The 19,818-nt window shown below is 41.6% G+C and overlaps 1 protein-coding gene across 1 annotated transcript in view; it reads right to left on the reverse strand.

Moving 5' to 3' along the window:
• The window catches only part of adamts18 (ADAM metallopeptidase with thrombospondin type 1 motif, 18), a 65,551-nt gene extending 46,068 nt beyond the window's left edge, over positions 1–19,483 (reverse strand). The window contains exons 1-4 of the mRNA XM_031309113.2: positions 19,009–19,483; positions 18,639–18,711; positions 16,985–17,298; positions 733–1,003 (exon numbers count right to left, since the gene is read on the reverse strand). Coding sequence (XP_031164973.1) covers positions 733–1,003; positions 16,985–17,298; positions 18,639–18,711; positions 19,009–19,110 — 760 coding nt within the window. The 5' untranslated portion in view covers positions 19,111–19,483. The remainder of the gene's footprint in view (positions 1–732; positions 1,004–16,984; positions 17,299–18,638; positions 18,712–19,008) is intronic.
• Between the last annotated feature and the right edge of the window lie 335 nt (positions 19,484–19,818).

Raw genomic sequence — 19,818 nt, forward strand, 5'->3', positions numbered from 1 at the left:
GGGAGGAGAGAGTATGAGGGAGGGAGATAAAGACAGAGTGAGAGAAAGAGAGAGAACTTGGCAGTGAGGGTCAAATGAATGAACTGTCTATTTCCTGGCTCGTGCCGGGTGATAGGAGTACAGCCTCTGGTGTTGAAAGGACAGGAAATTCACTCCCCACGCTGCTTCCTACCTCTCACCACTAGAAGGGAAGATAAAACTGTGAACTAGCCGGTGGGCTGAGTCGCCTCAGGCTGATACAATGATACCTGTTACAATACACACAATGCACTCAAAAACATTTACCACAGACATGAATCTTCATAATGAATGTGGACATATCTAGAGAGTGCAGTGGTTTCGGGTTAACTGCTTTATAAAATACTAAATTTACACTTTTGTGTCATGAAGTGGTGATTCTATTGCAATAATGCTGGGACAATAATTTGTGTTACAAAATACTGTCATTTCTAATAGTGTGTGAGAATGCATGGTGATTGTACAGTACATAACTACGTCCTATCCACCAGGGTGAATTCTCTTGAGTCTGTCTTATATTCACACTGTATATCACATTGTTCATCAGTCATTTTTTTCTGTGACTGAAAATTCAACTGTGTATTATATGTACATTTTGTAAAAAGGGTGCATGGAATAAACTGACAACTCAATATACAGTTACTTTACTTCCTCAACATGAATACACAATTATCAGATGGTAAAGTACAATGAATATAAGGTTCCCTTACATACTTTGCTTGCGGCGTCCGCAGAAGTGTTGCCTCTGCAGCTTTCCATGCTGGTAGTCATGGTGATGATGCTGCTGCTGATGATGATGAAGGTGCGGGTTGTCAGTTGTGGAAGAACCAGTGCTAGATTTTCTGTGGACAATGTGTTCCGCTGAGCGTTTGTAGACTACATGCGGGTGGTGACCATCAGGGGTGCTGTAGTTGTGTCGTGTAGCCAGATGTTGGGGTAGCGGGGCAATCAAATACTCCTCCTGAGACACACGGATCAAACCTGACTGGAAGTCACACAGACAAAAGATATGGACAATGAGTGAAAACTATTAACTGTTAACTACAACACACAAACAAAACACAAAAGTCGCTCTATATTGTACATGACACCATTGGTGAAGTGTATATGAGGTGTTTAAGGGCTGCTCGATTATGGGGGAAAAAATAATCACAATTACTTTGGTCAATATTAAAAATCATGATTATTTAACACGATTACTCATTGACTTTTGATAAGATGTTGCATTTATTGAAGATAAAAAACAGTGAAAGCCTTAATCAAATCAACGGTGAAAACACCTTGAACTATGAAATTTCCCTTAATACTTTTGCTGTTTAAACTTTTTTTTTTCACTCAGAACACAAGACAAAATAAGAGTTCACTTGCAAAACGTAATGTGCAACAAAAAAAAAATCTCAATTACATTATTTTTGTGATCGAGCCGAAATAGAAATTGCGATCAAAATTTGATTTATTGAATAGCCCTGTTTCATGAGTTACTGCTTTCAAAGAAAACAGACAGTTGACATAATGATATAACATCCTACATACATATCATGTAGCATCGCGCTGCACTCATGCACCTCACATACTGAACAAAAGGCACTTCTACACTGGTGTTTGATGGCACAGGGCGATCCAGTCTCCACTACCTGGCCCCGATGGAGCTGCAGTGTAGCTGAAGCAGCTGTTGAATGAAGCCAACAATCATTCCTACACACATTTCACTTCCAAAGCCAACCCGATCAGCCCCATCTACAATTACCACCTATCCTAACATTAGGCAGATGTGCAGTGCGAGAGCATGCAGCTGTTGAGAGGAGATGTCTTATTTAGTTGGAAGACAGAATAGCGTGAAATCACTACTTTCATGGAGAGCTGTGCTTTGTTTTTAATTGATTTAAAGAACATCTAAATCGTGTGTGCACCTAGACTAGAGTAACATTTAGAGCCTTTCTTCAAAACATTATTTACTCAAAGCAGACTACACTGCAGTACTTGTTGCTGACATGTTCATATCAAGTACAACACTGTGTTCCTGGCTTTGTTTCCCAAAATAAAGTTTATTGTGTAATTTTTTTATTTTTCAAAATTGCATTCAACTTTGAACAGTTGACCAGGGTACATTTTGGAATTGAATTGGTTTATATGCTTTTTGATGGTATATATTTTTACACCTGAGGAAGGCCAATTTGTGGGCTGATTATATAGATATTTGCACAATTAAAGTATTTTTAGGGAGCATTAAGCTGTTGTGCGGACTTTACCTTCTTTGAACATTTCCTTTTTTGTCCTGCACCAGCAACTACATGGGTGTGCACAACATCGTCTTTTTTGAAATATTTTGCTCATGGAAATGTTTATCTAAGAATTTAATCAAAATAAAAAAAAGCATTTTCATTCACTACTTCATCTACTCCCCGACACTTATCACACATTACTACCTTAAAAAAGTCAACTAATGTTTAACTGAGTGGACACAGATGGCTACATTCATTTTTCCACATGGTTTACTAGTGACATCAACAACCAATTTGACTTTACTTTACAGAAAAGGGCAACATTTGAATGGATCCTGCCTTTGTATACATTAAATATCACAATCTTTTTTTAACAAATACCTTGATATCGCAAATGATATAGGAGGGTTGACAATTGGTGCTTTCACAAAATATTGACACAATGAGTTTTTTGATAAGTAATCATCAGTAATGTTAATATAATGACTAAATGGGTAAAGGCAAATAAAAGGACAGCTGGTATGTTTTGCAAATTCAGAAAATTACATTACTTCACTGTAGTGCAGCCTTTAAAACCAGGAAAAGACAACACTTTACATAGTTTGTCCACAGCGGAAGTATAAAGCAAATTACAGTAGCATGTCCAACGTGTACCATATTGTCATAGTGGCATACTAGCTCAGTGGTTTGGGTCTCAGTTTAGTCTGAGTGGCCTTAGCTGCCCTCTGGACTGAGAGACTGAGCTACTGAACCTTAAACATTCCGTCTGACCATGGAATTCTACCTAATGCCCTCCATGACCAACCAAATGCACACTAAATGTGTGTGTGTGTGTGTGTGTGTGTGTGTGTGTGTGTGTGTGTGTGTGTGTGTGCGTGTGTGTGTGTGCGCTCCTGTTGAGCTGACCCCATTCCCCCCAGAGTAGCAGGTGGCAAAATAAACAGAGGCAAGACAAAAGGGAAGCCATGGCGAGGCTCTTGTTGTCAAAACAGTGCCTGGATACATGGCAGGCTGCCATCATCAGCCCCATCCATCCCTCTAACCATCCATCCTTCTATCTTCCCATCATTCCATCCATCAATCCATCCATCCATCCCTCTATCCTTCCATCCTTTCATCCATCCATCCATCCCTCTGACCGTCCAGCTGCTAGCACATCTTTCATCGGTTCATAAATCATCTTCTCCATCCATCAGTATTCCATGGTGCGATGGGAAGTTTTGCAGGAAGTTAACTGTCAAATTTCATTATTTTGACTACATGTAAGGTCCACATGGTCCAGTGGTTGGGAGTTTTTGTTCTGCAGTGTCAATGGTTTGAACCCCAGCCCATCAATACCTGTCAAAACAGCCCTGAGCTAGATACTTCACAGCTACCTGCTCCAGCGGCAACACATTGAATGGCTCAACCTGCAAGCACAAGGCTGGAAAAAAGATATCCCCCTGGGTCATGAATAAAATATATCAAATCCAACACTTGAATTAAGAAAAAGAAGGTCCTCTGCAAAAAGTGACTGCAGCTTCCCAAAATAGACTGGAATTCAAATAGAGCTCGAGAAGGTCAAAGGAGGTGTCTCCCATCAGCACACCCTGCTGACGCCTCTTATTAGCCCATCTTTTCATCTGTCTCTCTGTCATTTACAACAGACCTGACCTGTAAAAACATGCACCTCATCAAATATTCCTCTTTTAAAGATGAAACGCTTTTTATTTTATTTATTTTTGACAGCTCCTCCTGTCAAACAACATCAGTGTAATCATCCCGCACACTGGGAGATCATTTCATAATTTCTTCTCCCCTCAACTAGCACCTTTACAACATTACACTGACTTATTGAGATAACATAATACAATTTCTAAACCTTAATGTGAAATTATTTTATATTCTAATGTCTAATGAAATTGTCTTTTTGCAAGACTTATCATCTGATTTGCCATCATACAAAGGTGAATTAATGACTAACACCCAACCTGCCTGGCCACCACTGCATTACACTACTATCAAAGACCAAACTGTCTGAAGTTACTTCATTAACTTACAACTCGCATCCATCATCTCTCTCTCTCTCTCTCTCTCTCTCTCTCTCTCTGTGCACACACACACACACACACACACACACAAACAGTCCGGTTCGAGTGGTGATTAACGCAGACATGTGCTGTTTAGCGCTCATACGACACGAGACAACACCGTCTCTCTCTTTCTCTCTCTCTCTTTCTCTGTCTCTCTCTCTCTCTCTCTCTCTCTCTCTCTCTCTCTCTCTGTCTCTCTCTCTCTTTCTCTGTCTCTCTCTCTCTCTCTCTCTCTCTCTCTGACAGAAAATGTGCTCCATCTGTAGGGATGGTAATAATGATGCAGTGTGTGTGTGTGTGTGTGTGTGTGTTCAAATTTCTTTTTGTCAGTATGTACTGTATGTTTTAGTGAATACCAAAGACAGAACAACTCAAACACCACAGTTACCTGCCTTTCAAACTCAACAAAGTAAACCATCACCTACTGAAGTTCAAAGCAGAACTGCATCAATGAATCAACACTACGTTTCAACCCTTACCCCCCGTCTAGAACAGAAGCGGGTCAGATGCGTCTTTTACTCACACGTCTTACGCAACAGATCTCTCAACACTCTCATTTGAGTCTATGCAGCTACAGGGAGGCTCGTGTCTCAGCTACGTAAACGCTACCTGAAGCTTTACGCTTTAAGTCTATTCGACAATACATGCATAAACACCAGTGATCATGACTACAATTCACTACATATTTTAGGGTTTTATCATTACTTTATCATTTCAATTATTAAAATGTTTTCATATTATCTGTATTTTTTTATTATATGACATTTTCTTCTATTTATTTTTTGGATTCTTTTTTGGGCTTTTGTCTTTATGTGGTAGGGCCGCTGCAGTAAGGACTCAGCCTATGGGGCGAATGCTCTACCAGGTGAGCTACCAGGGTGTCCCCTGACCTTGTTCCTTGATTTATTTATTTCTGATGGCATGTTTTCTCCTTTATTGATGTTTATTTAATTGTTTATTAAAATAGTTTATTAAAAGGATCCCCATTAGCTGATGCCGTAGCAGTCAGCTACTCTTCCTGGGGTCCACACACACAATACATACACATTACATCACAGACAACCCATTGCAAGAATATATGTAAAATCACATCAATGTGCAATACACTTATCACGCCCACATACATACATACACATGCAGGTGTAGACCTGCGGACATACACGCACGTACATTTCCCTTAAAACAAGATATCAGTCACACTCAGTAACTATTACTTTATAAATAACGCACAATCTAAAACCTTTTTGCATAGAACAAACATGTTTTATAGAAAAACAATTATAAAACAATAGTAATATATACATTTATTTTTATAAAAACACTTTAAGAATCATACAAGAACAATACAGTTACTTTCCAGTATTCAATCTGTCATTTGCATGTCAGATAGATGCCTCCACATATACTTTTTGAAAGAGGATTTATATTTAGAGACAGTTTTTTTTTTTCAATGAGCAAGTCCTTAGGCTAGGTACAACAATATGACCATTACTAGCAAATCTGGTGTTATGGCAATGCGTATTATTACAGTAAACAATTTGATTGAATAAAAACCTTGGCATATTCAAATTAACAACACAACTTAAAAAAAGTAGCCATACTTAAGTTTTCCTTTGTTGAATGGTGAGCCAAGAGAGGCTGGAGTGCAACTCTAAGGTGCTAGTTCTCACAGAGCAGCCCACAACAACTCTAGCAGCCCTGTTTTGTACATTACAATACAACTTGTAATTTTGCAACATTTGTTTGAGATGCTATGACCATACAACCGAACAATAGTCCAAATGACATACATTTAATTATTTGGATACTTCACTCAACATATGTGATTCTACATAAGATAAACACTTCCTGATGTTTATTTAATGTGTAAAGTGGTTTTAAATTTCTTTCAAGTTTTTTTTTTTTTTTTTGTTCGAAGCTTTGAAAATCTCGGACCAGATTAAATTGGTATAGACCAACCCAGTCTCACGGCAGTTCATGAAATGGTCACGTTATTTAATCTATTGATTTGTGTACACGGTTATGTCATGTTTTCGAATATTAAGCATCTTGCAAAAAAATTCTGCTACATTACTCCCTGTGTCAAACACAATGCTCAGGTGCTGGCTTATATATTTAATGATGTGAGATGTGAGATGAAAAAGACAGATGAGCTGTATAGAGTTTCACAGCGTTCACAGGCACCCTCCGCCAGAGAAAGGCACCAGAGAAAGGCCAGCTGTAGCGTTGATACAGCAGACCTCTAGTTATCTTCGCACATTAACACTTGTAAGATCTGGCAAGATTAAAGGGATGAACACTCCCTGCTAAACACCACTTTACTTTCCTCCCACGTTTACATGCACACTCACACATTTCTCTCTCTCTCTCTCTCTCTCTCTCTCTCTGACCTCACACACAGATTCACACAGTCAGATTACAGGTTGAACCAGCTCACCTCCAATCAGCAATGGTACTATTTCTAAATGAAAAAAACCTCAGGACTTTTTCCCTTTCCTTGGGTAAAGCCAATCCAAGCCACTCCAACAAAAAGCTCTCTCTCTCTCTCTCTCTCTCTCTCTCTCTCTCTCTCTCTCTCTCTCTCTCTGGCAACATTACGGTTTATGTCAGGGGAGACAGCATCTTTAGCCTGTCTCTGTATAAACTGTAGTCTCTTTTAAGGTTTCCTACCATGATATTATAAGGCAAATGAGTAAGTGCTTACATGCTGTTAAAGACTGGTGCCGAGCGGCGAGAAGCCCCAAGCTGGTGATTACCCTGCTCTAAAGCACATCTGCACTCCAGCTCAGCAGAGAATCACGTGAACAGTGTGTGGTGAGGGGGAAAAAAATCATACAGGAGCAGAGAGGCCCCTCCGGCATCAAACTTATTCAACAGAATCACAATCTGAGTAATTACGGTTTGCTCAAGTGAATTATGTGTCTTCAAAATGGGGTAACAACTGTGTAGAGAAGAGATGGTAATTTGGGATCTTGACAGGGTTATGCCCTGTCATTGCATTGGTTAAATATCTCCTCTAACTTCAAATGACTGTATTTCACAGCGCACAGTAGCGTTTATAGAAATATAACAGGATTGGGGAACTGCAGCCAGGCCGTTTGCAACCACTCCATTAGAGATAGTATGTCTGGATAACCCTCGTCATGTACGACTGATTAGGATCACCGTGTGTCAATAGCCTGGGGTCTTCTTGTCCTTGTTTGGGCTCACTAATTGTCTTTGACCAACCTACTGACACCCTCTGAGCATGTCTATGGAATAAAGCAGAGGTGGACACACACAAAGACAGAAACTGATGGTGCTGGATGAGTCTTTTGTCATTTGGAGCCTTTGGGCACGGTCCCACTCGCTATCCCGTGTAGACACCGCAGGGAACAGGAGGACTACTCCCACACCAGCCCATACAGATGGAAATGTCCTCCTTCAAAGTGCCATTAATTGCACTTTAATTGGGTTACAGTGCAGCTCTAACACATTTACTGACTTAGAAATCCAGTGCTTCCATGATGCAAATGATGTAAAAGTGTAATTTAAAAATGAACTAAAAGCAATGCTGTAATTTGTGTGATCAAAACCTTTCCATTTTCTAGCAATAGCACCTGGAGCTGAAAAGGTGGAGGGTACAGCGATGGGAAGTCTACTATCTCTAAATATCTGCCTATCACGTTCTAAAGGCCCAGACACCCCAAACGTACATCAGAGAACTAGCAGCGATGACGGCCGACTGTTGCATCGCCTCACGTTGCTTGTGTCAAGCCAAAAAGTTGCACTTCAACACACCGCAAAGACTACAGCCAATGGCAAACTAGCATGTACATTCTGCACCTGGGTGAGAGGAAATAACTCTCCATACCAGCAGGTGACTGTAGTCTGTATTAGTCATTCAAAAAGACATACAAACTGTTGTTTTTATTAAATATGTATTGGACTCCTATGAGAGAAGTCCTAGATTATGGATACATAGCTTATATGTCAGAAGCAGAAACCAACCTTAACAAGCTTTTTTTGAAAAGCTTCCGGACGCTAGCGCTGCTTGCCTCACCTTTCTCTAATCTCTACAATAGAGGTGGCAAGTGCAAAATTAGCATGAACCATATTCAGAATGACCACAATTATCAGACCCAGGTTGAACAATACTAGAATTTATCTTTAAGGTGGTTGCAATCTTCTTCGAAAGTACTGTTCCGACAGTAGGAAAGAGGAAAAAAAATTTTAATGTTAGACAAAGGGGGCTTGTTAGACGTTAACTGTTTTCTCCACATTCCTCATATTCCTACTTTGGCTATTATTCGTGGTTTATTCTTACCGCACCATTCCCATTAGTGGCTCCGCTGATGGAGGCAATGTTATTTCTAAAAAGAGACCTGATGAGTGTGACCAAAATCTGTTCCAAACAACAGATGCAACATACTGATAGACAATCTCTTCCTTCGCATTAATTTCATGCTTTCAAATAAAACTCTCACTTTTGCTTCATCACAAATCAGGAACTGTTCTGTAGCCTGTTTATTGGCCTTGTGTACCAACGACTACCAATGCTTAATGATGCCTGACATCTCACCCCACCTACAGAGGTAGATTCTACTTTTTATCCAACCTTGTCCTGAAAGACCACACATCCACTTTTACGGTGGAACAACCTTTCATTTGCCCTCTGACCCACAGAAGCCCCCAAAGTTGAGTCATTTTACCCAGGCCCTTGGTATCTTTACAAACATAACTGTTCACATAAGCTACAACAATAATTGAGAGATTCCAGAAGAGAAGGTAGCCCATGTTGTCAATTGTTGACAACCTCCTGTACCAAAACCTCCATTGGCAATGGCAACTGCTCCTCTTCTACATGGCCACTAGTGAAATATCCTCACCCAACAGTCTAAAACACTTCATTCAAAGGCCAGGACATGACTGGACCCCTCTCACTATATAGCCAAGATTTTTTTGCTCTACCGAGAACTGAAATGCAGACCACATGGATTGTACTATGAAAGGCTGAAAGGTTGCTATGCGCTTACCTTGCACAGCAGCTGGATTTTGGGATATCACATTCTTGCATGATCACATATCACACGAAAATCCATCTTGTCAGGTTTCAAGTAATGTGTTTGTGTCCGAACAGCAGCGGGCCGAACCAATCAGCGTCCGATGAGGAACTACCGGCAGCTACGGGCGTGGTTCAGGCATGTGTGAAGGATGAGACTGTTCATCCAAAACAACAATGGCGGATGTGATAAAAAGATGGTTTATCCAATCACATGCCAGGTATTTTTTTGAAAGTGCCTGCCCTTTCCCAAACAGTTTCCAATGACGGCTTCTCGGATTGTTTATCTGGTGAGGTTAGCTATGCACCAGTTGAGGACTAGATCTTTAACATTCAAAAGCACTGCATTTTATTTAAAACGTATACTAAACTTCTGAATGTTCATCCCAGCTAACAAAGACAAAATGAAAAGACAAGAAACACACTGATACTCCTTATCAACCTGGCAGTACTTTATTGTAAGTCTGATCTGTTGTACCACAGCACCAGTGAATGTAGTGCAGTGGTGACAATAGCAGGTCAGATTTGATGTATGGGCTCTGTTTGTAGAAGTCGCAGCATCCACTTGAAGACCTCAACACCAGCCATTAGTCTTGTGTGAGAAAGACCTTGCACAGACTAGAAAGGACGTACAAGCACACACACATCTACACACACGCATGCAGACTTTCTGTTTTTTCTCTCCCTTTTACACACACAACATCCCACACCCATGCTGAGAGCCTGACCCCCCTCTCCGGCTGGCATCTAACAGTGGGCACTACATCACTGTCAGCATCCAGACCACCAGGGAACGGCTCCGGGCCACTCTCCTCTTGTAGCGCCAAGCTCTGAGCTCCTCTGTGGCCCAGCCCAGTCGCTGAATTATGGCCAAGCTAGAGAAGCATATTGTAGCAGGGAGACGTTCCAATTTGTTGGCCTTTACAGAAAACAGACAGGTACAAATGGCCCAAGTGCCAGCTAGAAATCGGTCATTCAAGTGTCATTTTAACTCTGCGAAAGCCTAAGGGATTTGGAGCACACTGACAAACACACACACCATATGCTGTCTCGGTTCCCAGCCCTGCGGATGAGTAATCATATATTGTCTAAGGAGTCTAATAGGATTACAACATCTACACATGTTAAATATTCAAACAGAACAAGTGTTTAAATATATGCTTTTTGGCCAAGTTGTTTTATTTTCCAGATGTAGTGTACAGACACTTTTTCAGATATTTGAATGTCATTTCAAAATCCCATACAGCAGTTTTGAGTGGAACTGACTTAAATCATCAATTGTTCCTATAATAAATATTCAATTTTACAAAACAACCAAAGAACGTAAGAGGCTTTGATGCCAGCAACAGTGTTGCAAGAGAGGATGTCACATTTTCCCAATAAGTAATGGCGCTTGACATTTCATATATTCACATGGTGATGTGTTCCACAACCACAAGTCCTGCAGAGGCCACAGTACATGCGGCATCAATAATGAGGCCCGGGAAAAGAGCAAAGAGCATTCTTCACACCACAGGGAGCCCCAAGCCTGGTAGAGACAGACAGAGTTCATAGGTTGAGCTCCCCTCTTACAACAGTCACCGGTGGTTGCCACAAGACACGGCACCGTGTCAACGACAGCCATCAGACAGGTTTGATCTGAGCTGCCTGAAAAGATGAAGGGGAGAAACTAGTGAATTGACACTTTCTCTAGTGTTTTCTTTTTCTTACACATGGGTGTGCAAACACATTTAAGCTGTAAACGGTGATACCTGGGGGTTGCAGGGTCATTAGGCCAACTACTAACACACATCCAAGAAGTCTCCCGAGCTTATCCGAAACCAAACCATTGTAAAGTATGTCACCACATGTGTACTAAGAGTTGGATTATTAGAAGTGCACAAATATTTAAGACATGTCACTATAGAAATGTAACAGAGGCAACTGACCAGGAAAGGGAACTGAGACACTTTCACAAACATACCAAGTGATTAATCAATCAATATCGCCTGCTGAGCCAAATCACACTGTATTAGACCGATCCTAGTCTGCATCAACGGAAGTACATTTCCAGGATAAAGCTTGACAAGTCCGCTCTCTGTGTGTTGCTGTTCTCAAAATCCCTTCGCTACGGAAAACAACAACAGCTTTCCAGCTAGCAAGCCACATGCTGAAAATGGCAAGTTTTGAAGAAAATTTGGATCGTGCAACAAGGCAGACCTGCTTGGTTCTTTCATGGAATGATTGCAAACATTTAAAAAAAAAAAGAAATAATCTAACTGGGACGTTTTGGGATTGCTGTAGACGAAGTACACATGGCGATACACTGATAAGAGCAAATTACGTTTAACCATGTATCCAGCTAATTTAAATAGCTCACGTTACTGTATTGTGTCGCTGCGTCCGGAACTTAGCACCACCCAAGACAATTGTGATTGGTTTAAAGAAATGCAAACAACCCAGAGCCTTTTTTTCCCTATCCTAGAATTAGGTTAGGGTTAGTGTAGCCAAAGCTTACTCCACAGCGCTGTGGAGTCAGGGTTGGCAATGCAAAACTAGACAGAACCTGACAATCTCGTCTTATAATGAATTTAGTTTCTAGATGAGGGTCTAAACAGTCATATAAATGTGGCTTCTGCTCATTTCCCCTTAAGCTTCAAATATTTAATAATTTCTTCTTTTACTCACAACTGGATACCGTCCTATGGAAAGTCATTAAATGACACTGGGCATGGTGCATCAGCCTACTGTAATGGCTTAGGAAGTGCTACAGGAAGAGGAAAACTGATCCCTTGAATTGCACCATTTGGTCACTCTGAACCTCCGAGCTCAGTTTCCATACTGTAGAGGCTAACCTGTCTCTGACCTGGCCTGCAGGGGCTTGGGAAAGGTCACGATCGGCTCGGCCACAACGTGAACAGCCAGCCTGGCGTCGGGTGTATGCAACACTTAAATGTTTCAGTATTGATGTTATGTCATGTGAGTAATGACCTAAGGTGTTATTTAAAGCAGTCATACAGGGCAATTTTAGAAATGTTGCTGCAAGTGTATTTCTTAAAGTCACAGCAGTCAACGCTATATGCAAATTCTAAGATCATCCATGAGTCTAAAATGTGGCTGCATAAGCTACATTCACACTACACAACTTTCAAAGTCGTCAGATTGCTGTTCTGTTCACACAACAAAACTTGCTGTCTCGTAACTGGTAGTCTTTTAGTCATTATGGTTTTCACACTACATGACTGACCAGCGACAGGGGCTCACACGCTACAAGATCTAACTACATTTTGTCACAAAAACTCACACAAGAAGTGACACGGGAAATTACGTAATACCATGTGCACTTTTTTTGTTCAAGCAATCCACGGAACTTTCCTAGTAGTGATGTGTGTTGACGTTGTCGTTAGCACACATGTTCACAAAATAGACTGTTTCCACCTAGATATCTGGAATGCGTCTGCGAGACAATGGCCAGCCTCTCAGGTCTTTGAACAGTTAACAAATAGCACTCGAGCCCCGATTTGCGATTGCCAAGAGAAAAAAACTGATTTGCCTCTGATTTGGGGCTTTTGTCAGGGAGCTCCAAAAACTGTCAGTGAGAAGAAAATCAGAGCTAAAGTCATGTAGTGTGAACTCAGCAATAGCTAGAATAGAATTCCAAATTCCAATGCTGACATCTGCAGGGAAAGGTAATTCAGATACGTGAGAAACTTTGGTGCTGAGCAGATTCCCCTCAAAATATTTAAAGCCACTCCCCATATGTTTAAAGAGTATAAAAATGATGCAATATCCTAATGTAGTATATCCAGGGCTAAAACAATAAACGATTGAACATCTGTTGGTTTAAAAATGCAATTCTAAGATGTCAGCTTAATATCTCGATTCTCGGAAATTGAGGCCCAAATAATTAAATTAATCAAAAACTATTGACATATTAATAAATAAAAAAAAAGATAAATATTCTAAGAATTGTGTAGCCTTAGATGACTGAAAATCCTATGGTGTATTTTCACTATTTTAATCGTTTGCCTATTTGTCTGTCTACCGTACTCTGTCATTTATTCATTCAAAAACTGCAAACTGTGTCCAAATAGTGATTACATTCTTTTCTCACGGGCACCAGCACAGGCCCAGCAGTGCAGGTCTCGGATCTGCCCTCGTCACCCCAGAGAGAAGAATCCTATCCTGGGAAGGGGTTGGAAGGACAGAGGGGAGCAGTAAATCACTTCTCCTTTCTGCATTCACACGAGCTGCGAGCCACTCTGAACCCTCACTACATACTAAGAACCTGTGAGAGTCCAGGTTGACACCCCTCCAGCCACCCAGCCACCCCCATTTACACGAGCAGAGAGGATTGGGGTCAACCAGCAATGTGACCTCAGATGAGAAACCCTCAAAAGAAGAAAGAGAGAGGACCCCCCCTTCCTCCCTCCACTCCTCTTTCAAATCAAAGAGCATTACATCTCAAACAACATCCTTTCATCTATCATGCAAAAAAGACAGACAACTTCGTGTCACTCGAAAACATGAGCATGGTGCTTTGTAAGGACATGAAGAGAGTAATTAAAAAGCAATAAATAACACCATGTTTAATTAATGGGGATTTACAATAGAAAATCCCTCTTAATACCATCTCGCCCTGGTCTTCATTTAAACAGCTGGATCCCACTTCCATCTGCTTGGCCAGGATAAATGTTTAAAAAAAGGTTTGGCCCAGTAGCTGGTGCTGACACCTCTGCTGCTATTAGCAAGCAGGGTCAAGTCCAAAACCCCTATTTCAGACACTTTCTTTTCCTTTTTCTCCTCTTTCCTCTGCTCTGTTGAAAAGAGACAATGACATTAAAAAACGAGGGAGCTCATTTTCTTTCTCCCCCCCTCTCTTGCTCTCACCCCACTTCTCCTCCAAAGGACTTTGATAAACAGTCCATCTCTCCAACTCTCTATAAAGAGACCATCCAGCCTCCCTGGGAGCTTCCACCCCAGACAATGAATTCACATTATTCTTGCAAAACACTTTCTCTCTGTAGCGCTGCACTCCCAGCCCAACGCAGCTCACTTCTAATTCATTATTTTACCCTCTTTGCTTTTCTCTCTCATGGGTTTTCCTGGATTTTCTACTTTTTCTGACTTATTCATTTTTACCATCATTTTTAATCCCACCTTAATCTCTTAATCGAGCCCATCACTGCATCGAGCAGGCTTTAATGGCTCTTTCCTCATTTGCACTTAATCCGAATATTCTGGGTAGAGGCCTGGATGGAAAGCAAGGGTCAACTGCTTTCTTTGTTTTAAGCCTCACAGCAGTCCAACAACGCACACACAGACTGATGCACTAAGAGAAAGAGACACACTTGTCATTTTGTCTCACTTTATTTGTTCATCTTTCATTTTTCTAACAATGTGTAATGCTCATCTGCCAGAGATATAACAACATGAGTCTATTTGACAGGCCAAGTGAACATCCAACCAACAATGGCCCTGGGGTCGCACTTGGGAGAGGGAGATGGAAAAATAAACTAGCCAAAAGCTTGTGAGGAGTAAAAAATAGATCAAAGCCCATTCAAATGCAATCATGACCCAATCACATTGTGTTCTCGCAGCGCTTTTAAGAGAACGGGTCAGTGGTGTTTTATTGTGAGTGGGAGCTAGCCTAATGAAAGGGACAATGTGAAGATTAGCAGTGCCAGCCAGGCGGCTCAAACTTCACCCTGGCTTTAATTGCTGCAAACAAGAGGAGTAGAGGCAGGGCAAACAGAGGACAAAAGAGCGGGGAAGGCACAGAAGGAGGACGTAAGAGGAGGTATGAAGCCTGGATGACAAATGGAGGTATGGCTTTTATGGAGGTGTAATGTGTCATCTGGTTCAGGCTGGGATGTGTCAAGGAATGTGTGTGTGCTGTGGACCAGAGGGTCCAGTCACCTTATTAACCACAAATGAAAGCAGAGGATCTTGTCCCTGTGGTGGAACAATATATCTACCTTGAATGTGAATAGTTTACACAAAGCAATTAAAGTCCATAAATGAAGCCCAAACATAGCATCACTCAATGCAAAAATTCATAATATCTGTGATGTGGTTTTGCTCAGAAAAAGTCTGCGGCATGGCATAAGGAGCTTGGGAATTATTCTTAACTGTTTTAAGTCTGAGACAGAGAACATCAGCATCAATTCCATGTCTGCATAAAGTAATGAGCTCCCAACATGTTTAGCTTGGTTAGCATAAAGACTGGAGGCAAAACAAAACTGCTAGCTAACCTGGCTCTGTTCAAATTGAAAAAAATCCGCCTTCGACTGAACAGAAATGTAAAAATGACAATTTTTGATTTAAGAATGGGTTAAATGTCGGTGCTGTTCTTGACAAACAGCACTTCATCGTTTAACCATCCGCTCAGTACTTCTACGCAGCATAGCAGCTAGTTATAGCTAGCTATGTAACACCCTATAAACACAACATGTTTATATATTTGTTGTTTATGTACAGGTTAACCCAACCTGATATAATATTTTAGTTTGTGAGTTTTTTTTTCTTATCTTTTTCACTTTGGAAGGCTAGCTGTTTCCCCCTGCTTCCAGCCTTTAAGCTAGACTAGCCCCATTTGGGACCTCAGCACTACTTACGTTTAGATAGCACTGCCTTTTCACAAACCTTAGAGGAAAATTCTAAACACTTTTTTCCCAAAATGTTAAGCTATTATAATATTAATTTACACAGTACACCAGTGGGTGCGGTGACTGAGGAAAACTGGAAATAGCAGTAACCAAAACCTAGCATAGATACATAAACAAAGGCAATGACATGGAAAATGTGATTAAGACACTTTTCCACAAGGCTGCATAACCAGTTCTCCACTTGTAGAAAATCATACAATTAGTTCTGGTGTGAACAGCTGGACTTGTGGGCCAGCTAGACTGCTCATCATGTCACTTCCAAAGCCAATGTGGATTAAAAAAACAACAAACAGATGCACTGTCAACAAAATTAGCCTGATTACAAAAAAGCTGCTGCAGAAATTGCACATGGTGAGAGAATAAGTTGATCTAGTCTTCCTAAGACTGTCCTCTGATCAATACGCTGGGTGTGTTTGTCACGTGTGCTGGTGCTACAATAAACAGTTCAACTGAATTATGGCCTATTTTCATGTACTGTAGCCTACCGTCAGCAGTGTAACATTTCTCTCCTCTCCCACTCTCCTCCTTTCATTCTCTTTTTTCCACTCCTCCCATTGTTCAAAGAAATGCTTTACAAAGCATGAGAAACTAATGCTTACAGTCATGGGCAATGATGTCATGTTACAGTTCACCCATATTACCAAGGTTTGCATTTTGCAGAGGATGCATCAAAACAATTGGGTCATTAGAGGATAGTCTTTTAGGGCATATGGGCTTGGAGCTTCAGGTAGAAGTGGAGCACAAGATCTGTTGGATCCGTTAGACTTTCATTTCCAAAATGTCCTCTAAACTTTCCAGAAAATGAAAAACCTTCCTATTCCTCCTATCTTTTAAACTGGTTTGAAAATGTTTCATCAACCCAAGGGACGATGCATTTTCTCAAACCACGTAGAGACCATGTAATGTACTTAAGGAAATAGCAATGTCATCAATTTAAAGTAAAACAGCAAAGAAGAACTAAGACGTTTACTGGCAGACACTTACCAGTCCAGAGCACGTCGATATGGCTGCCGAGGAGGCCGACAAGTTACGGATAAATCCCTGATACAGGCAGTTGTGAAACCCTACATCATGCATCACCGTGGCGATGCCATCCGAGCCGAGCGTCTGCACGGTGAACCCGGGGCCGACCACAGAGGACGGATGCAGGTCCAGGTGCATGTCCTGCCCGAAGGCCGAGAGCCGGTACTGCAGAGAAGAAGAGAGGGACCTCCTGCTGCGATGGCTTCGCCTGGCCACATCGTGGGTCAGGTATCTTCCCTCAGAGTCCACCTCCACCGGGGTTACAAACACGTAGTCTGAGGAGAAGAGGGATGGAAAGGAAGTCACATGAGAGTGCCAAGTTGCCAACATCAAATACTTTGATATTTCTGCTCCAGGAGTTATTTTGTGTCTGATTTGTGTTCTTTGCCATATACACTTTCTAACATCCTCCTTCATCTCCTTCAGTTCAGTTAGTTATTTCCAACATTTTTCAGAGTATATTTGGCCAAAGAGGAGTGTGAACATTTGTATTTAGCCATTGCTTATACGTGTCAGTGGAGAGAGTGACAATGACACCATGCTAAAAGTATGAGCCTCTGTTCAAAAGCCAACACCTTGTGACTGCTTTGCATTATAGTTTATTGCTGCTAAGCTAATGTTCAAGAAAGCTATGTGTTGGCTGTATGTCAATTACTGTTGACATTTTTAGATAGCTGAAAGAAATCTGATATCAAACTACATCATAGATGCAATCAAAATAGTGGTGTCACGTTTAGCCAGTTATACCAAGAAAATGCACCCAGAAACACAACATACATCACCAACATCTAAACAGTAATGTCAATGGGAAACAAAAAATGTCACTAAAATGACAAGCTTGTGCTGGAGTGAAAGGTTCATTGCTCAGCCCTTGCTCAGAGCAGAGCACTTCATATGGATCACAGATGGCTTTTAACAGAAGCCAAGTAGCGTCAGCATCATACTTCCATGCATGTCAGATATGGGTCAATACTTCAGAACCAGAGGTTGTGAATATATGATGTTCTGATTTCATGCAGTTGTCATGGTGTTCCAGTCAAATAAAATGCTAACATGGTTCATCTAGGAACCATTTCAACACAGTAGAGCAGTGAGAGACTCCAGAGTAATAGCAGAAAGTCTGTAAAGTTTCTTTCCGCCTTGTTAATTTGACAAAGGGTCGGACTTTCTACACCTAAACTGAGGGTTTAGGTGTAGAATGCTGTGACTGCTGGGAGAATCAGGATGCTTTCTTAACAACCAGAGAAAAAGTCCACCTCCCTTCTTCCCTCAGTAAATCATCTAAACTCGTTTCCTTGGTTTCTACAGGTCAAAGCAGCCAAGAGGGAATCCCTGCACTCATTGGTTGTGCCTCCACAGCCGCTGCAGCAGTGTCAGCACATTGTAAAGACCTAAGCAGGGGTTTCCTAACAGTTTTGCCAAATAAGCACCCAATTTACAATGAAAATGTAATATTATTATAATTGCTTCATTCAATAACATCTTTGAAAACCACTGGTCCAATAGCAATGCCCATCACTGCAGTATATCTCAGTCTATTCACATTTTCTCTTCACGCATGGAACGGTGCCAGCTGGAAGAAACATCCATAGATGTCAAAAAAGCAAGCACTCACCGTGATTTAATCCGTGGCTGTCGCTGGAAGAATAGCTGGCCGTAACGGTGTGGGAGCAGTAAATGTGCAGCGTCTGCAAATCATAAAAGGACAGGTAGCAACAGGTTGCAAGCACTGGAACAAGAGGAAGCCAAGAGATAATAAATGGAGTCCCTCTCTGTTAAAACATGAGTTGCACTTTGGGATGACAAACACTTGGTCTTACTTTTCACCACAATCAATGACCATAGCAATGTAGACACCACTTTGTTGTTGACATAAATCATGCTGAAAAGAGACAAATGTTTGTTTGTTTTGGTCCCAAACTAGACTGGTGCATGTGCTGGATTCAAGAGTGTAGCCTATAGATTTTTAATAAAGTGCCACATGCCTTGATGATATTCCAGGATAAGAGGGTGGACAGGAGCTTGACTGAGGTGCAGCCGACCAGCGGGATGGGTAAAGTCCATATCAGAAGAAAAAGGCAATCCATGGTGATGGCATGCACGCTTACACCTCCCCCGTTACCTCCTAAAAGAGCGCAAAAGTAGTAATAACCTGCGGTATCGCATAATGCAATATGCACGCATTGTTTAGTGGTTCTGTTCCCCGCTTTGTTGGTTCAGGTGAAGTCGGCAGGTTGCAGCAGCCGGCGGTGCGCACAGACGCAACGCGCACTCATGAGTGTGTGTGTGTGTGTGTGTGTGTGTGTGTGTGTGTGTGTGTGTGTGTGTGTGTGTGTGTGTGTGTGTGTGTGTGTGTGTGTGTGTGTGTGTGTGAGAGGAGGAGCGGTGGGTAGCGGTGTGTTGGGGATCACCAGCACGGGAGGAGCGCTGACTGAGCACTCAGCCCGGCTCTGTGAGAGCCGGCCTGCAGGATGGAGCGCAAGTCAGCGGCCAGCAGCCAATCAGCGCGCAGCATCATTTACCACGCCAAGATAAAAGAGAAGAAAAAGAGATTCTCCTTTTGGCAAGACTTTGCTGCCTTCAGGTGCAGCTCGTAAATCTCTAAATTGAAAGCTTATGAGCAGAAAGTTACACATTTAGGGCATTTTCAGACTTAGTCCGTTTCAGCCCTCCAAAAGAACTCAGACCAATTAGTCAGCATTTTTTGCGCATAAGTGAACACTCCAAAAAGGGGACTCAGACCCCTGTGGAACGAACCGTACTCAGACCTCCTCGGGAGGTGCTCTGAGTATAGT

This window comes from Sander lucioperca, chromosome 3 (genome assembly GCF_008315115.2).
Source record: "Sander lucioperca isolate FBNREF2018 chromosome 3, SLUC_FBN_1.2, whole genome shotgun sequence".
Taxonomy (NCBI): domain Eukaryota; kingdom Metazoa; phylum Chordata; class Actinopteri; order Perciformes; family Percidae; genus Sander; species Sander lucioperca.